At 36.2% G+C, this 17,826-nt stretch overlaps 4 protein-coding genes across 6 annotated transcripts in view; 2 read left to right on the top strand and 2 right to left on the bottom strand.

The window, feature by feature from the left end:
• Window positions 1-7,761, top strand: part of Cht10 (Chitinase 10) — a 22,512-nt gene extending 14,751 nt beyond the window's left edge. The window contains exons 20-24 of the mRNA XM_067349976.1: window positions 65-499; window positions 706-1,188; window positions 1,268-1,393; window positions 1,995-4,656; window positions 7,102-7,761. Coding sequence (XP_067206077.1) covers window positions 65-499; window positions 706-1,188; window positions 1,268-1,393; window positions 1,995-2,159 — 1,209 coding nt within the window. The 3' untranslated portion in view covers window positions 2,160-4,656; window positions 7,102-7,761. The remainder of the gene's footprint in view (window positions 1-64; window positions 500-705; window positions 1,189-1,267; window positions 1,394-1,994; window positions 4,657-7,101) is intronic.
• LOC105679382 (solute carrier family 2, facilitated glucose transporter member 1-like) lies at window positions 6,995-13,389 on the top strand. Of its 2 annotated transcripts, none has more exons than XM_012379387.2 (7): window positions 6,995-7,175; window positions 9,229-9,360; window positions 9,447-9,720; window positions 9,896-10,186; window positions 10,307-10,713; window positions 10,893-11,164; window positions 11,250-13,389. In XM_012379387.2, the coding sequence occupies exons 1-7, from the start codon at window positions 7,125-7,127 to the stop codon at window positions 11,344-11,346; spliced, it is 1,524 nt and encodes a 507-aa protein (XP_012234810.2). In that variant the 5' UTR covers window positions 6,995-7,124; the 3' UTR covers window positions 11,347-13,389. The 2 variants fall into 2 exon arrangements, with proteins under 2 accessions (XP_012234810.2, XP_067206142.1); XM_067350041.1 differs by lacking the exon at window positions 6,995-7,175 and adding an exon at window positions 8,424-8,561.
• LOC105679383 (solute carrier family 25 member 35) lies at window positions 11,634-15,385 on the bottom strand. Its single transcript, XM_012379389.2, has 5 exons — window positions 15,209-15,385; window positions 13,578-13,959; window positions 13,042-13,260; window positions 12,667-12,781; window positions 11,634-12,077 (listed from the first exon to the last, which is right to left on the bottom strand). Exons 1-5 carry the CDS (start codon window positions 15,235-15,237, stop codon window positions 11,878-11,880), a joined length of 945 nt encoding a protein of 314 aa, XP_012234812.1. The 5' UTR covers window positions 15,238-15,385; the 3' UTR covers window positions 11,634-11,877.
• Gas41 (YEATS domain-containing protein 4 Gas41) lies at window positions 13,821-17,826 on the bottom strand. Of its 2 annotated transcripts, XM_067350064.1 has the most exons (5): window positions 17,627-17,826; window positions 17,139-17,420; window positions 16,881-17,061; window positions 16,577-16,764; window positions 13,821-13,959 (listed from the first exon to the last, which is right to left on the bottom strand). In XM_067350064.1, the coding sequence occupies exons 1-4, from the start codon at window positions 17,672-17,674 to the stop codon at window positions 16,592-16,594; spliced, it is 684 nt and encodes a 227-aa protein (XP_067206165.1). In that variant the 5' UTR covers window positions 17,675-17,826; the 3' UTR covers window positions 13,821-13,959; window positions 16,577-16,591. The 2 variants fall into 2 exon arrangements, with proteins under 2 accessions (XP_067206165.1, XP_012234777.1); XM_012379354.2 differs by lacking the exon at window positions 13,821-13,959 and having other exon boundaries at window positions 16,219-16,764; window positions 17,627-17,825.

Genomic DNA, 17,826 nt, shown 5'->3' with positions numbered 1-17,826 from the left:
GATGATTTTTCACATTAGCTGACTGTTTTAATAAAATTGTTTACAACGATAACATTTTTCGCAGATCAGCAATACGCTGAGACGAAGGAACGCCGAGAATGTGAACGAAAAGAAGGTGGTTTGTTATTATACCAACTGGGGTTCGAGGCGAGCGAGCATCGGCAAATTCTTGCCGAATAATATCGACGGAGAGCTCTGCACGCACATCGTCTATGCCTTCGCTACGCTGGACGCGCAGAGATTCACGCTCAACATCGACGATTCCGCCGATATTTACAGAAACTTTCTCGCTAAGGCAGCGGAAATCAGAGAAAGAAATGGCGTAAAGGTGTTACTCGGTCTTGGAGGGTGGAACGACTCGAAGGACGATAAGTATAGTAGACTGGCTGGCAGTCCGCCGTCGGTAAGAGATAAATTCGCTCAATATATTGCGCAATTCGCTCAAAGACACGGATTCGATGGTTTGGAGTTTGATTGGGAATTTCCGGTGTGCTGGCAGGTAAATTAAAGTCTTTTTCTCTGTTTCAATAATTATAACAATTTTCCTAAAATATCAAAAATGCTTAGGAAATGTATTATCTTAATTTAAGAAAAATTTGGCAAATAATTTAACATTTAAATTGGAAACGTAATCAATCTTTATATAATTTAATGCTTAATTATGGCAATTTATACCTGCTGCTGTATAATACACATTTTACGCAGGGCGATTGCAGTCGCGGTCCCGGCAGCGATTCGGAAAGCTTTATTCGACTACTTAGATCTCTCAGCGAAGCGTTCAGACCTAGAGGACTCTTGCTAACCACCGCGGTCTCAGCGAATAAGATCGTCATCGATCGCGCCTACAATCGCCAGTACATCCCGTCCTTGATAGAACTCGTAGACTGGATCGGCGTGATGACATACGACTATCATACTGCCTGGGAGCAAGAAACCGGCCATATCGCGCCGCTCTATCATCACCCGCGTGATTCTGCTCTGATTCTGAACGCAAACTTCTCCGTCAGATACTGGATCGAGAGAGGCGTTCCGGCCGACATGATCGTCATGGGTATACCCACTTACGGGTCGAGCTTCACGTTGTCGGAGAAGTTACAAAATCACGCGTCAGGCTTCCACGTGAAAGCCTCCGGACCCGGCAAACCCGGCAAATTTACGAGATCGGCCGGTTTCTTAGCTTATTACGAGGTAAGCGTCGACCGATGCGACTACGAAATTGCTCGCGAATATTGCTGTTTACGTAACTCTCTTTGACGTTTACGCGCAGATATGCGATAACGTGAAGAACGATGGTTGGGCCGTGACGAAAGATGCGGAGGGACACATGGGACCGTACGCGTCGAAGCGCGATCAATGGGTCAGCTATGACGAAGTGTCTGATGTAGCGAGAAAGGTATGTACGACGAAGATTGCACATGCATACACGCGTTTAATCTCACCCGTATGTGTGACGCGCGAAACGTGTCGAATGCACGCGACGCATTGGCGTCGCTTATTTCAAAAACGGCTGGCGCACACGTGATTCACAGGGAGTAGTAGGCCGCGCGATTGCAATTACTTATAACATAAAAATCCAATTGTTGCTTTGCAATCTTATATGGAAAACATTCGAAAGAGTTCTATTCGTTTGGTGAAACGCGCGATTTGTAGTATAACGCAATATAACATGTGCGCATTTTTTAAGTGACATTTAGCATTTAGATGTATCTCTCACACTCTGACCCCGCGAACGTATTGTGCAACGTTGCACAAATCAGGCTCGGAAGAAAGGTAAATTGCACCAGCAGTGTTCGAGAAAACATACAACAATATCTGAGATTTATTTATTTACTTAATTTTATTTAAGCTTCTTTAATCACTTTTATACAATATTTTTTATGTTTCCATGTAATCTGAACTCTTTTTCTCCTTCCCTATATTCTTTGTAATAGCTCAAAATTGTACAATTGTGTAATGTAACATATATGTAATGTAATAATTACATTTTTCCTCAGACGGATCTGATAAGCGAGCTGAACCTCGGCGGCGGAATGATCTGGTCCATCGATCTGGACGATTTCAACGATTTGTGCGGTTGTGGAAGATCTCCATTGTTGATGGCCCTGAATCGCGGACTCGGAAGAATTCACGGACACAGCCATGCGACAGACTGCACTTGAGCCGCGTATCGCAAAGGACGTGTATTATCGCGGTCACCCGCGAGCTTGACCCTTTATTTGGTAAAGTCGCTTGATTTGCTTATCTGTTCCACGTGTATTACTATCACGGTCGAATTCCGTTCAGTGCTCGCCGTCAACAAATAGGCGCGCATTGTGATCTTAACAGTCGATTTCTCTTTTTTTTCTTCAGTTTGAAAAAAATTGACGTACAGAGAGGCTCTTACATTTATATCTGCAATTGCAGTCGTTTCTCGGAATTTTCTGCCGAATGAAGGGTTAATTGAATATATTGCTAAGTCACACAAGGGTTGCTCAATACTCGAATAAAAATATCGTCAAACGCGGCAGACGCTTTCTTCAAGTGGCGCATGAATGCCGATGTGATGGAGAACATTGCGAGCGTCACCTTGGCGCTCCTTCAGATATGAAGATTCCGACATTCCAACTCCTCACACGCTGATGTCAAACTTGATGCCGTTTTATCATTAAATAGACAAGGTGATTGACTCGTCCGAACGGAAAACGAGTGGAAATTTTCGGGCGATTATGTAAGATTCTCGCGTGATGTTTTTCATCGGCGTGTAAACTTTCTCGCAATAGATAAAACATTGCGTATTATTTTTTATGCATTGTGAAGCGTGCGAGTGCTCAATAATGCATATTGCAACACTCTTCCGGATGACGTGAACTAGAGCTTTGTAGAGAAAATGAAAGGAAATGAAACCAAGAGGGAAAAATTGTACAGAAGTAGAATGCTCGTATGCATCGAAAACGGCGCTCGTCTTCCACCGGCATACATTTTCTCACGTCACCTGCGAAGATTAAAACCTTCGTTTTAGCGCAAGTGTTTTGTACTTGGGATCGATAGGTCGATCCCTCTCAAAATTCCAAGATCTAGTAACAGAATGACTAGAAAGAAGCAACAATTTCTACGCGACAATTTCATCGCTGTTTGCAAACGCGTTAATCGTGCATTATGATAATTATATTGTTTACTCGAGTGCGTCGAGTATAAGTATGACTGCACCGAACGAATTGACGCTTGGTTGCAAATGTGTAAATAACGCTCGCTGAATTGAGGAAAAAATAATGTAACAAAAAGAAATGAAATAAAACAGCTGTGTAAGCCGATTTATAAGATTGCGAGATTTTGAAAGACGAGACGTTAAGAACAGCGACGTTGAATAAAATCGTGCCTAAGAACTACTCAACCTTGAATGAATTGAACGCTTATTACGAAGATGCTTCTAGACATCACACAGTTATTGAATGGTATCAAAGCAAATTATAAACTGAGCGTAATTGCTTGTTATTATGTTAACGCGTTTCCACACAACCAACGTCCTTCTTCGGCGAACGTTATTCATGAATATCTGGCAAATCTACAGTAGATTGATTGTTGCATTAATTATCTCGAGCGCAACATGAAAGCCGCTTTTAACATCATAGTCCTAACTTGCATCGCTAGTCAGACAAAATTTACGGAAAATATTGGTTGGTTCTATCGCGAGTTTTATCGCGTTAATTTAATCTTTTGTCCTTCAGCGGACAGATAATAAACTTGTAACGGAAATTATACGTCCAACTAACTAACTATGAAAATGGAGTTCAACGATAACGTGTAAAAAGCGCGTACACATATTTGCGTTGCAACACGTGAATTGTATTAAATATCGTATGATTTTTATTATTGCACGTGATTTGCGCGCTACAAGGTCCAAGTTGTTTACTTCATCCTTGCGTTTTCTATTTATTATGATGTTATCCTTGAAACATGGGATTTGCATGCGCGATCCTCATTTATATAATTAATTTTTTCCTTTATCATTAATTTGATAAATTCAGTACTCCGCCCTTCCGGATATTCCTTTCATTTCACACTCTACATGGCCGATGTGGATTTTTCCTTGGAAAGAAATTGACAATTTCTCTCGCAGAGTGAGACAGATCCTAGAATTAGAATAGAATTTGGTACCTTTGTTTCGATTTTCATAATTCTTCAATAGTTTGTGTCAAATCTTAAAATTGACAAAAGTTTTGATAAAAGCCACATATCCAAGCTATTTGATATCTCGATACTCGTTAAGAAAAGAACATTAGTCTCAAATTAACTCGAGTGTGCGATTAATGGAATATTTGGCGGTTTCGATTGAAATCAATCGACGTATGAATCTAATTGTCACATTGACTCAAGTATTTATTTCTTGGATCGATTTCCCTTTAACACGCGTGCCTATTTCTAGCTTAGATCTAAATGCGAAGAAACTCACACGTGCTGCTACTCTCACAGTTAATCCAAATCAAACGAGACCGGTATGAGTAGTGCGTCGCTATCATCAACCAATAAACGGCCGCGGCAACAACAGCGGCAGTGTCGAAAGACGCAGAAGGAGCTACGTAGCGCCAGTCAAATCGCGGTCGTCTTCGACGCCAGTGTTGCGTACCTAAGAATTTCGTTGAGTGCTATAATCGAAAGTCACGATGGATGCGAAGCAAGGTACGATCTGAACAGTTACGCAGAAATACGACATCGAATAGAATAGAAAATTGCAGTTCTGAGAACTTCTTTTCCTCTGTAACGATTTTCAAATCGACTCTGATGTTGAAAATTTTGTTGGGTGCTCAACGATTTGGAGTTGAAATTCTTTCCAATCTATTTTCAATCTATTTTATCTATTTTGAAAATATAAATCAATGAGAATAGATTAGAAAATAGTGAAAATAATATAAATGACTTTTATATTACGTTAACATTACAAGATTCTTATAGGAATTGAAACCAAATCTCGCGTCGGTTTCTAAATTCTACTTGGCACGATTGCGGATAAACAAGCATGTCTATTGACTTGTGATGACGAAGCGATAATACAGATAAAATGGTAGTCAGAAGACACTAACAATTAAATCACGTATAAAAATTAACGCTAACGAACAATTCTTTTATAGATTTTGTTAAAATTCCGCTTTCGGATTTTGTTAAGAAGAAACAATATACTTCATCGTTGAAATTTGCGGCAAGCTTCGTTACTGTTTTGCATGCAACACGTTATTTTTTCACACAAAGAGATTTTAAATAGTCCTCGAGTACTTGTAGCTCGCGCTGATATCAATTACGACTATATTAATTCACGCGATATGCAACACAAGTCGCACGAATTCGTAGACCACGCGCGTTGCAACTGCGCGGCTCACATTTCTATTCCACCACGAGCGCTATTTCTATTCCGTGAGTTTTTAACACGGGAAACCGAGCTCGTAAACCGTCGCGTGAACGTACTGCCTCTACCTGCTTGGTATTTTTACGACGGCGAAGCCTGCGAGAGCGGACAAGGTTGCGCATGCAATGCAGAGGGCAAACTCCATTTAATGATTAGTCATTAAATCCCGTTTGCTTTCACGTCCATTCGTTCATCCGCCGTTGTGCGCGTCGTCACATTTCACATTCTGATAGTTGCAAAAAGTGTTCAGACGGAGGAAGAAAGAGATAAGAGACAAAACAGACAGCTAATTAAATAGAGAGAAAAATAGACAAGTGTTTGTTAAAAGTATTTTTAAGCAAACTAATAAACTTGCAAGTTTCCGTCTTTGTGCAGTGAGACAGATGCACGTCTAGATTTCAAAGAAAGAGAGGAAAATGAAATTTAAATAATATAATTAAAATGCAATTGCAATAATGTGAATTTTGACATGGCAAACTTATGGCATAAAAAACTAACATCTCATTGAAAATAGGCGTTAACTTATCACAAGAATTTCATTAACTCGCAAGTCACATCCATTCATATGCTAATGAAACATTTGAATATCCGTGTAGGAAAGTTGACGTGTGTTGCATACAGGGTGTGCCCAAAGAAGAATAAGTCTCATCTACTTATTCTTAATTTGAAAGAAATAAATTCTTTTGAATCGATTGAAAAAAAAACACTGTTTTTGAAACTGATATGTATTTGGAATTTGTGAAGGAGAAAGAAAAACAAAGAAAAAAAGAGGTAAAAAGATACAGAAAGTGCTACCAAAGCAAATAGATTCGATATGCATTCCAAGCATTTTTGTTTTATTTATTAATTTTAATTTACGTTTATCATTATGTACGTTATGTACATATTTAAATAATAAATAGCTATTTACCAGATAGAATATTGATATTTCTCTCTGTATAATTTTTAATATTTATATTTATTGAGAAATACACCGTGTGCCCATAGCGCTTTGATCCTTGAGTAAACGTAGGGATCGTTGGTATCTGTATTCATTATCTAGTACTTATTAGTAAGTACTTTAATTCATGATGTATTAGTAATAAACGCTAACGATAAATAATACATTCCGTCATACTGGCGACAAAAATTCATACGTATCATGCATTTTTAACAATTAAAATATGCGATTAAAAATTCCTGGCCGCGATTTTAATGTAATTAAAATACGGCGCGTATGGAAATGAATATATATTCAAGAGTGAGATATCTCAAATCGATATATCGAAACAAGTACCTAACCTCACATATACTGTGGCGGAGACGCTTCCTGACATTTCTAATCATTGCTGTTATCGCCGGTCTGTGATACATGATCGTCCAACATGACAATAGGTAAAAGACTGGTCCTTAGCTTGTGTTACAGCTTGCACGTTCGAATAGTTAAATAATTGTCTATCCGGATTTTAAAGAAAAAAAAAAGAAGATTCAAGGAACGTACCGCAGGGCTGAATCATCGGCTCTACTGAATGCGTATCACGTCTTTCCTAATCTTTTCGTCGGTTTTTGCGAAAACGACGAAAAGATTGCAACAAGATCATCGAAAGTGTATTGCTACGTTAAACGCAGAAGGTCGTTATTACACAATTTGATACATAACTGATACATTTAACACGCGATCTTGGAGTACCTTCGTACTTTTAACTTAAAAAAGACTAAGGAAGATTTCCATTTCTTGTTTATAGATACCGACGTTTCTGCTCTGTGCATGATCGATGTGCCAAAGGTGAAATCGTTAACCAGTGAATCGCGAAAGTCGGTAAGCCTTGCTAGTTTAATGAGTCGATACTATTTTTTTTTTTTTTTTTTTTTTTATTAAAGCATGTACGAGCGTTTGACTTGCTCGTGCAGTGGCGTAGCAAGTTATTTTTTTTATATTTATCCAAAGATAGATTCTTTATTTTTGTTATTACTGTTCTTGAAACGATAACTCATGTAATAGTTATGCCACTGCTTATATTAACTGTGAGTGTTACAAATTTAACTTTGCAACAAGTATTGTGTTATCAGAATAAATAAATACATGCAATATTGTGTATGCAATAAGCATCTATTAAGAATAACACTTGTGAGTGAAAAAAAAGTACACATATATTCTGCAAAGTATTTTACATGAAGCAATCTATGTGTGTGACTTTTCTTTGTGATCATACAGTGTGTGATCTGTAATGAAATGGAATTACTGGACAGTTATTCCAGGCAGCAGTATTATTAAATCAGCAAAAGAGTATGTCATAGTACATCTATTTGAGAGATATGATTATATTGGCATCATTTCATTGAATCTTGATTCTAATTCAAAACAGCGCATATCTCAATTGTCACATTATTTCATTTTCATCTTCTTTAAACTGGTTTATTTATCTTCTAATCATCCGCTAAACAAAAGAGGGCAATATGATTTTTGCTGGTTCTTTCTGTAGAAATTTAATTAATTTTTTATTTAATATTATAATCTTGGTGGCATTTATTTTTGTTGGCTAGTTTAAAATTGGTTCATTGCTTTCATCTATTGAAACTTTTTTAAATTTATTAGAGCAATATATATATATGAGTCACATCTATATAAGAAGTTTATTTAATGATTGAGATATGCTAACTATATCTCCTTATAATAACAGAATTATAAGATATGATAAAATCAAGTACTACACGTAATAAATACAAAGTATTTGTAGAAACTTGTAGTAATTGAAGAAAATGCTGAGATTAAAATATTAAAATGTTGCTTATAGTAATTGCTTTGCTAATGTAACATTTGTGATTATTAATGCATGCTTTTTTATAAATCTTGTAACAGAAAAAAATATATGTGTATATTTGTAGAATTACCATTAGAATCAGAGTACATATTATGACATTGCAGATATTGCAGTCGGCAAGTTAATACTTGAAAAAGAGTGTGCCAGTGTGTGTGTGTGTGTGAATTTGCGTTTTATGGATGCGAGAGTATACTTGAACTCTGTGACAAATTCATAATAATGCATGGTTGGCTATCTGAACAGTTTACAGGTATGCCCACGGTGTGTGGTTTTGTTGAGTTTTGTTCCATCACATTCCGCCCTGGCTTTTCCATGTTATCACTGATTGGTCTACGAGGGTTCAACACACTTCATATTGCTTACGATGCTTACTTATGTGAGCGGTATGGTCTTCTGATTTTACATATCATAATTTGTTTTAAGAGATTGGTGAAGTTCACACTACTTAAAGATATCAGACGTCTTTAACACTGAGAAGTTACGAAAAATTTTTACGTTTGCTCTGCATTTTTTTCCTTTTTTTATGCTCACCAATTTTGCGAGAATATCAGCGAAGAATAAGCTGCAACGTAGAGTTAAAGATTAATGCAATCAGTGTATCAAAGTGTGGTTAAACAATTTTTATGCGAAGCGAATGGATATCTGAGGATTCCATTGATCGAATCATGATATGAAACCATCAGAACTCATTTTCATACATCACCATAGTAAGAATTGTGCCAATGAATGCTGCAAGTAACATTTACTTACAGATTTTATTAGTATAAATTGCAATGATGTTGATATAAATTGTATTTGGTTGAATATTCTGTCATGTGACTGTACTGCCAAAACTAAAAAAGTAAAAAAAAAGAAGAAAAAAAGAAAACAGCGACTCACAAAAAATTATAGCTTTAATTTACGCAAGTTGTTTGTAAAAATTCTAAGAGTTGTTACGCAGAATAAATATTTATTATGCGTAATAAATCATTCACCTTTCACTTAAAAAGGATTAAATAGATAGCTGTTTGCGATATAACACTTTGCTAATCCGCACGATTTCTTTTATAGGAGCATAACGATGCACACAATGTCGACTCTGGTGGATGGACCCCGTTGCTGGTACTGGGTGGTGCCACATGCTGCCTGGGATCAGCATTACCAGCAGGATATAACATAGGCGTTATGAACAATCCTGCTCATGTTCGTAGTCGATTAATTTGCGATTCTTCATCGAGCATATTTATATTCCGAAACCATTTGTATCATGGTATATATTCAACTTGTAGCTTATGCAGTCTTTCTGCAATGATAGTGTCAGGGAAAGACACAGCGTACAGTTGTCCAATCACGAGCTTCAGATACTCTGGTCCACTATAGTGTCGATCTTTCTTATCGGAGGTGTGTCCGGATCGTTGGTCGCTAGCTGGCTAAGCGACAGATTCGGACGGAAAGGCGCGCTATGTGTCGGAAATATTTGCGGAATTGTAGGAGCTATCCTGTTCCTGCTCGTACGAACTGCAAACTCGATCGAATTATTCCTGCTCGGTCGAATAATCGTCGGTAAGTCGAAGAGTCTAAAAATTTAAGTCTAGTCTTTTTAGATCGATGTCTAACGAAAGAACACAATATTATATACATGGAAGCACAATAGAAGGAATAAAGTATAGGAGGCTTCACTTCGCTTTCACTTGACTTTTAATTTGCGAGATAAATTAATGTTTTAAAATATTCGTAGGACTTTCTGGCGGTTTAGCCACTAGTCTGCTCCCGATGTACATGACGGAAATAGCGCCTTTGAAATTACGAGGCGCCGTCGGGGTCTTGTGTCAATTGGGCATTACGTGCGGTGTGCTGGTAGGTCAAATCGCTGGGCTTGAAACCGTCCTGGGCACTCCAGAATCCTGGCACATCATGCTAGCAGCCTACTCCCCGCTATGTGTCGCTGCATTATTGTTAACCATTGTTTTGCCAGAAAGTCCCAAGTATTTATATATAATCAAGGGAGAACAGGGAAAGGCTCTGAAAGGTACGTAAATATTTTATCGAGTTCAACAAGACTTCAACAACGCCGAAAATTTTGCTTTTAACCCATCTGCGTTTTGACCGATATTAATTTTTATATTTCAAATTGTGACTTTCTTTACAGAACTTAGTCGTCTACGAAATATGAACATATTGCATCAACAAAACGAGATCACTAGTTTGCAAGAAGAACTGGCGATGAAATCAACAAGTTCAACGTGGAACATTACGCGCGTGCTGAATGAACCGACTGTGAGATTGCCGCTGTTCTTAGTGTGCCTCATGCAATTCGGTCAGCAAATCAGTGGCATTAATGCAGTCTTTTATTACTCTAACACAATTTTCCTCGGGGCTGGCCTCGGAATTACCGGCGCTCAATACGCGACTCTAGGCACCGGCGTTGCCAATATTGTGATGGCAATTGTCTCCGTACCAGTAATGTTATTATTCAGCAGAAGGAAAGTACTGTTTCTGAGTTGTTACTTGTGTATAGGGTGCCTCGTCGCTCTATGCATCTCCATTGCATTAATCGTAAGTATACGAGCCAATTTTAGTGATATTGTAATTAAATGCAATTAAATATTACAATTTTATGTGAGAATTTTGACAATATAGGTATAATAACTTGTTTTGAAAACATGTGGAATTTGAAGTGTATTTCATTATTGTGCAAGTCTCCGTAAAAAACTGATTAACGTATCTCTTCACAGGATGCACTCTCGTTTATGCCGTGGCTTTGCACCGTCGCGGTGTTGGCGTACGTTGTATTTTATGGCATCGGTCTGGGTCCGATACCATTTTTTATCGGCTCTGAATTATTCGACGTCGGTCCCAGGCCTGCCGCGATGTCCTTAGGCAGCATGTTCAATTGGGGAGGAAACTTCCTCGTCGGAATGATGTTTCCCTCGCTACAAGCTGTGATCGGCCCATATGTCTTCCTCGTCTTTGCCACGTGCACACTAATCCTAGTTCAAATCAATCAGTATGTACTTACATCTCTTCTTAGCGTTTTATTTCAATGTGCGACATTCTACTCGTAATGAATGTATTATTATTACTTATTGCAGAGTCTACTTGCCCGAAACGCGAGGTAGAAGCACGACAGACATAGCAGCATCCATGACTAAAGGTTTCAAATCAAGACCGAACGCAATACCCACATAGATCCGTCACTTGCACATAACTCGATTAAGTACTTTTTATACAATTTTTGAACGAAATCTATAAATTATCGATATCGCGACGCGCGAATGACGATTCGCGTATTGCTCATAAGTATGCTAATTGACCCGATCACACAAGCGTTAATTTGTAAATTGACGCGAGATTAATTTATTGCAGTGAGAGAGAAGTGGTACTCCACACCAGCGGATTTTATATACGTAATTATAAGTACAATCTATTCTAATATTGAAAATAATGTTAGGCGTAGAACGATATCGTAAGAGTGATTAGATTGCAATTTTTATATTTATACATTTTAACGTCCATATTTCTAAAATTTTTATCGCATTCGTATCAAGCGATCACTGCCGATACGTAACATCAATTTATCCTCAATAGATCTGCGATACTTGATACTAATATTCAACGTAGATAAACTTGATAAAGTTCAAAATTTATCAGATCTACGTGCTTTACCTAGAGAAAATACATAATTTCAATATTATATAAATTTAAAAAACTATTGTCTAACTATTGTCGCGTTCTAAACTTGTTATACAGTTGCTCCAGTTTCTCGTAGAACACTAAGCACAGAACGGTATGCGGTGCTATCCTCAGCCACGTCGGGAACGTTCCTTTATATAAGCCGGTCAAGCCCTCGGTACGCAGAATCTTGATGAACGCGTCTCCGAGTCCTTTGTATAGAGCGCCTTTCCCGGCCGCATCCGTCTCTGCATTCGCGTAACAAATTTAAAATAAGTAGATAATTGTCGAGAATAATGATCAGAACGCACCAAATGTGCGACAAAACTTACGACGCTACTATTAAGATAAACTAGTTACGTGGAATACAATTTTTAAGCATTTTCTCTAATCATTTTACGAGTTCTTAATTCGAAGCATAATAATCAGACTAGGACCACATTGGCGGCTACGTTGAACATTTGCTGCAAACTAACATTTGAAATTTCAAAGAGCGATAGAGTTGCGAGACACGCCTGTGGATTTTGCGATAGAAACTCTGTATTTATAGCCACGCATGCCACTGCACCGTATTTATAGTCGCGCATACCAGGCTAATATAATATTCTTGTTATCACCTGCTGGCGAATGCGTCTTGAATCGTGGATGCGATGCGAAAAGGTTATCTTTTACTATTCAAGAAGATCAAGCACGTTCTTCCGTAATTTGATATCACGTTTGTACTTGAAATTGTGCGTCGATAGCAAACGTCATTCATTGACGTTTGCTATCGACATAATCGTGGCCTTCCGTAATCACGCGTTTAATCCAGCACTTTGAGTAGCATAGTATACTCACTTTGATTGTACAACCGCGTCGCTAGGACGTCGAAAGGTTGCATGGTAATGGCCACGCAACTGCCTCCGATCGCAGAAGCCAGAAAGGTCAACAATATCGGCCGGTCTGGAAATATCTGAAAGAAACGAAGAACGCTCCGTCACAGTGTCAATGCGTACTACTTTCGAATCTCACGCTGAGGTCTACCACATTCCCAATTATATACTTTTTAAGATCATAAAATTTAAATTCTCAGATTTTTTGTATTTTTATTCGCGATGTCAATGACATAAGCGATTTTTGTCGGTGCCTCGTTAAAAGAGCAAAGAATGCTTGAGACCTCGGTGTTACACGAAAAATGTAAGGTCAAAGACCAAACGTGAGGATGCTACTTACATTTAGCGAGCGTAACCAGTCCAATACTAATCCGAAGGTGGTCAGCTGCGTCGCTGAACCGACAAACAGGCGCGGTAGGTTGGCATTCCATCCTCGAAACAGGCCCGCGACGCCACCCTGCTTCCACAATGTTTTGTAGGCGTCCCATGATCCCGAGTGACTGTGTTGGTGGCCGACAGCGATGGATTTCGCAGATTGCGCTTGTAATTGTGTCTTGACCTAAAATAATTCATACGTCATAACATTCACATACCAAGTGCAGCATTGACACTTTTGTATTAGTATGTTACATACATCAAGTACCTAGGCAAAATGTTTATATCTTTATTAAATCAATTTTTGACTCAAGATATTTGTATTTATTTATCAATACTTTTCTGAGTGCAGTGCTGTCTTTTTAACTCTCAATTTTTTAGATTTTATTAGAAAAATATAATTAAAATTAAATATGTAACATTATATGACAACAAAGTGTTAAATTTTGTATGAAAATGTTAATTAAAAAGTATTATAGTTGTAGCGGAGTGTAGGATTACCAAGTAGAAGGGACTGCCGAGCACAGCGCCGGCACAACCGGCCAGGCCAGACACAAGCACTGTCCGCAGGATATCTGTGTTGCCCTGCTTGTTGACAATCAGCTCGTACTTTTGAGCAGTCTTGAACGCGCCTAAACGTACACCGTTGAGCACCAGCTGGAAGGTGAGTGCGGGCACGAGTCCGGCCTGCAGGGCCAGCACGCCCTCATGCTTGGCTATGAGATATGTGGCATGCAAGGTGTTTTTATATATTCTCGTGTAGGAGCCTCGCGCCTCCAGTTCACCTTGCAGTTGCAATCGTACCTTCACCACATCCACAGGATTCGTGAAGAAGCCGGCGCCTACCGCTGCCAGACCGCCGATTGCAAATTCCACGCCTGGTCTGATAAATAAACGTTCACAATAAGCAGGAGTTTGATAATGAAAATCCAGTGCGATAACTTTAGGTACAATTAAATTATTTTCATCTATGAATATTAAAAAAGTCTCTTCCCTTCTTCTTTTTTGTTTTCCTTCCTTACAAATATAAAAGTAAAATTTTTTATTTTCTCTTATTATTATTATTTCATATTTTCTTCCCACTTAATAAATAATTATCGTAATCTTTGTATCAAGTTCTTTAAAATTTCTTAAGTAATATTTTAAAGTAATATTTTATTCGTTTTCCTTGTTTATTAATATAAGGTTTACATGATAAAACGAACACATTTTTTAATTAATCCAATACTTTAAATATCTTTTCTCAATCTAACATTTTTACTTTTAATATCTATTTTTAGACATCATAAAAAAAAAAAAAAAAAAAAAAAAAACAATATTATTATAGGTATATTTAAATTCAAATTATATATAAAGTTTAATTTTAATGTTCAATCTTAATAAATATTTAATTCTCTTAATAAATCTTAATAAATTATTAATTTTTAATGAGAATCTGTAAGAGAATTTGTAATTCGCACAGACTAAATCGTTATTAGTTATTTTTCATTCATTTGTCTAGTAAGGTGATTTCTGATTACTAATATTACAAACTGAACTCTATGAATTCTTTTAGTGTGATTCATCGTGTATTCGTTGTGTGCCTAGAAGTCATAAGATAAGTCTCAAACTTATCATATCACTTATCATTGAATTCCTTGATAAACTTGGAAACAATTTTTTCAATAAAAAATGTTGAGAAAAGTTGTTATATTGTGTTTTCCATCAAATATTAGTCTTCAGGTTATAAGTTTGTTAAAATCTAGAAGGTTAGGTACAAAAACCTCTTAGAGAATAAAGTTTTATTATCTTCAATTAAGAAAAAATGTATTTTTAATTAACTTATATTTGAAAAATTATCGATCTTTCGATGTTTTTTCAGGAAACATCAATCGCAATTTAGTCAAAAGAAAAGCGCGCGCGCGACTCGTGGATAAATCCGATCTGGATATATCTTGCGTTACTTTCACGTAGTCACATCGAAGCGATTGGTCAGCTGATTGTTACATAAAGTCGTAAATTACACGTTGACGTCAGTTAAGCAAGAAAAACAATCGATTCGGTGAATAATCGATGATCGAAGATAAACATGACGAAACATGAATGTGCTATAATCCAACGCGACGAATAAGAAGTTTTCACACAAAACTCACGTTTTTGCAGTGACAGTGTTTGATGCCATGCTCGTATCTCAGAAGAATGCAAGAGAGATATGATTTTCACGCTACCGATCATGAACAAGCAACACGCGGATTTATATTGGATGCGATACCGACGTAGCACGTCTTGCATTAACACTGTTCACGTCGGCTACTAACTTCGTCGGGCTTTACATCACGTTTTCTATGTTTACTCATAACTATCCAAAGAGATGAAATAGCTGATTATCCTATGTTGATAGGACCCCGGTGATTTTTGACACCACCGTAATTTGAGATTTCTACGAAACTGATTGCATCTTGCGTCTTTTTTTTATTTTTATTTTTTATTTTTTAATATGAAGTACAACTAAAATATATTTACAGTAAATATTTTGAAAATAAATTTTTAAAAAATAGATAAAAAGGAATGACAGAAAGTAAATAGTTAGCTTGACAGTTTAAAGAATTCAATAATTTTATCAAAAAAAGCTAATAATTATTATTATTATCATTATTTGTAAATAAATTATCTTTACATTATCAATAATTATTCGATAGGCGTATAAAATCTCAACTTTGCTAGCATTATTCTCAAGTAAGATTGTCATGTTATTGCATAAGAATCGTACACATGTGAATCTCTCAGATTGCATGTGATTTCTTATCAAACGATTTGCAACGTCACTCCACTTGCTTGAATAAAATTGATTTTACAAATTTAACTAACATAACTGCTTAAAAATTATTTTAAAATAAATATACGTAGTAAGACATGATCAATATATACATTTTATTTCAATTAATGTAATTAGTATCACTTATTGTGAGTAATTCTTGATTTTTATAAAATAATGTAAATTTTTAAGTACTCATTACCGTTTTGTTTTCAGGAATAACCGCATAAAAAAAGATTGATTAGCTGTCGTTGTTACTTATCTCGCTTATCAGCAAATTATGACAAATCAATAAATTTAATTCGAATGGAACTTCATTTTAAATATGAGAATGACTGTTGAAAGATATTGAAGAATGAAAAGATAGTTTATTTTTTCAAATTAATATAAAATTTTATTTAACAAAATTTATTCACTAATCATAAAAAATTGATTGGAATTATGTTTAGAAAAATAATTGAAATTCTATCTATTACGCAGCTACTTTTTATACTAAATTTTCTAACTCAGTTCATAAAAATATTTACAGCTCAATTTAAGTTACACTTATAATCATATATGTACATATGTATACAAAAATTAAAGAATCGAGAAGCAGAGACTTTTTAAGTTTTTAATTCTCTTTTAAATGTCACTACTTTTCGATTTACTCGCATATTTATTGCAATCAATAATTCTATCTATAATTTATTATAAATTTTTTTACCTTGAAGTAATATTACTATGCAACAGATAAACTTCCACCAGCTTTAGAAATCTTTGCAATTTCTTCTTTGAACTTTGCAATAGTTTCTTTAGCTAGAGTCAACTTTTCTTTGAGATCTATTACTTCAAGTCTTATTTTGTTGCGCGCCTCCATGATAGCGTTCTTTGTGGATTCTTTCTTTGCTTCAACTGTAAGAATAAATAAATAATATTAATAAATGATACAAAATTAATAATCAATTAATTAAATTCTCAAGTTACTTGAAGTGATGTATTATAATTATACTATTATAATTATTACTTACAATCAGTATTATGTCGCCACACACCAAGTGTTATAGGTCTACTGGAACTTAATAAATGTTGCATTAATGCTGTTGGATCTTGAAAAACTATTTCCTCATAAAATTCAGATACTAGACTTTTCTTGCCCAATTGTATCTCAGGAGTCGATTGGAATAATTTTAATACATGATATACTGTTACCTAAAAGCAGTTTGTGCAGTCTATAGAATAATAAATTTATAAAGTATTTTTTTATGTATGACAAATTATTGACTTACAGGACGCTCGTTCGGATCATGAAAGTAAATTTTAATAACTATCTCAAACTCTCCCCAACCAGTTTCTGTCAATTCATATGGTGGCTTTGTCACAATTCGATTAGGATTGTTGTAACTCTCATGCAATTTGAAATGCACCTTTTTCACATAAGTGGACATATCCTCATTATGATATGGTTTGACGTACACAGTCCATTGATGCGTATGCCCATCCTCTTCCCTCTTCTTGCCGAAATAACGCGATATATTACCATAAATTATAGGTTTGACAATAGTCACTCCCTATGAACAAATAATATAAAACATCATTATTTACATAAACTAAAAATTTATTGTTATTTAAACCTTGTGATGGCAAAATTATAGGTTAAATATTCCAATATAGTAGCAGATAATCAATAACAAACTTGTGAGATTTTATTTATAATAAGCTTTACAAAATACTGCTTGAAATTTGTTGATTATCGATATTTTGTGTGTCACATTACCTTTACTCTACCACCGGAATCCGGACCAAAATCATTTGTAGAAGCCATTGTCGCTACGCTAAAATGTTTATGTGATTGTGCCGGCTCGTAACGTAATTTGTTGGAACTAAAGAGAAAGCGGTCGACAGTAGTGGTTCATAACGAAATTTGGTGGAATTAAAAAAAAACGCATGACTGTGACGCTTCGTAACGGAGTTTGG

This window comes from Linepithema humile, chromosome 2, assembly GCF_040581485.1.
Source record: "Linepithema humile isolate Giens D197 chromosome 2, Lhum_UNIL_v1.0, whole genome shotgun sequence".
NCBI classification, from domain to species: Eukaryota; Metazoa; Arthropoda; class Insecta; order Hymenoptera; family Formicidae; genus Linepithema; species Linepithema humile.
This window is presented reverse-complemented; position numbering and strand designations above follow the sequence as displayed.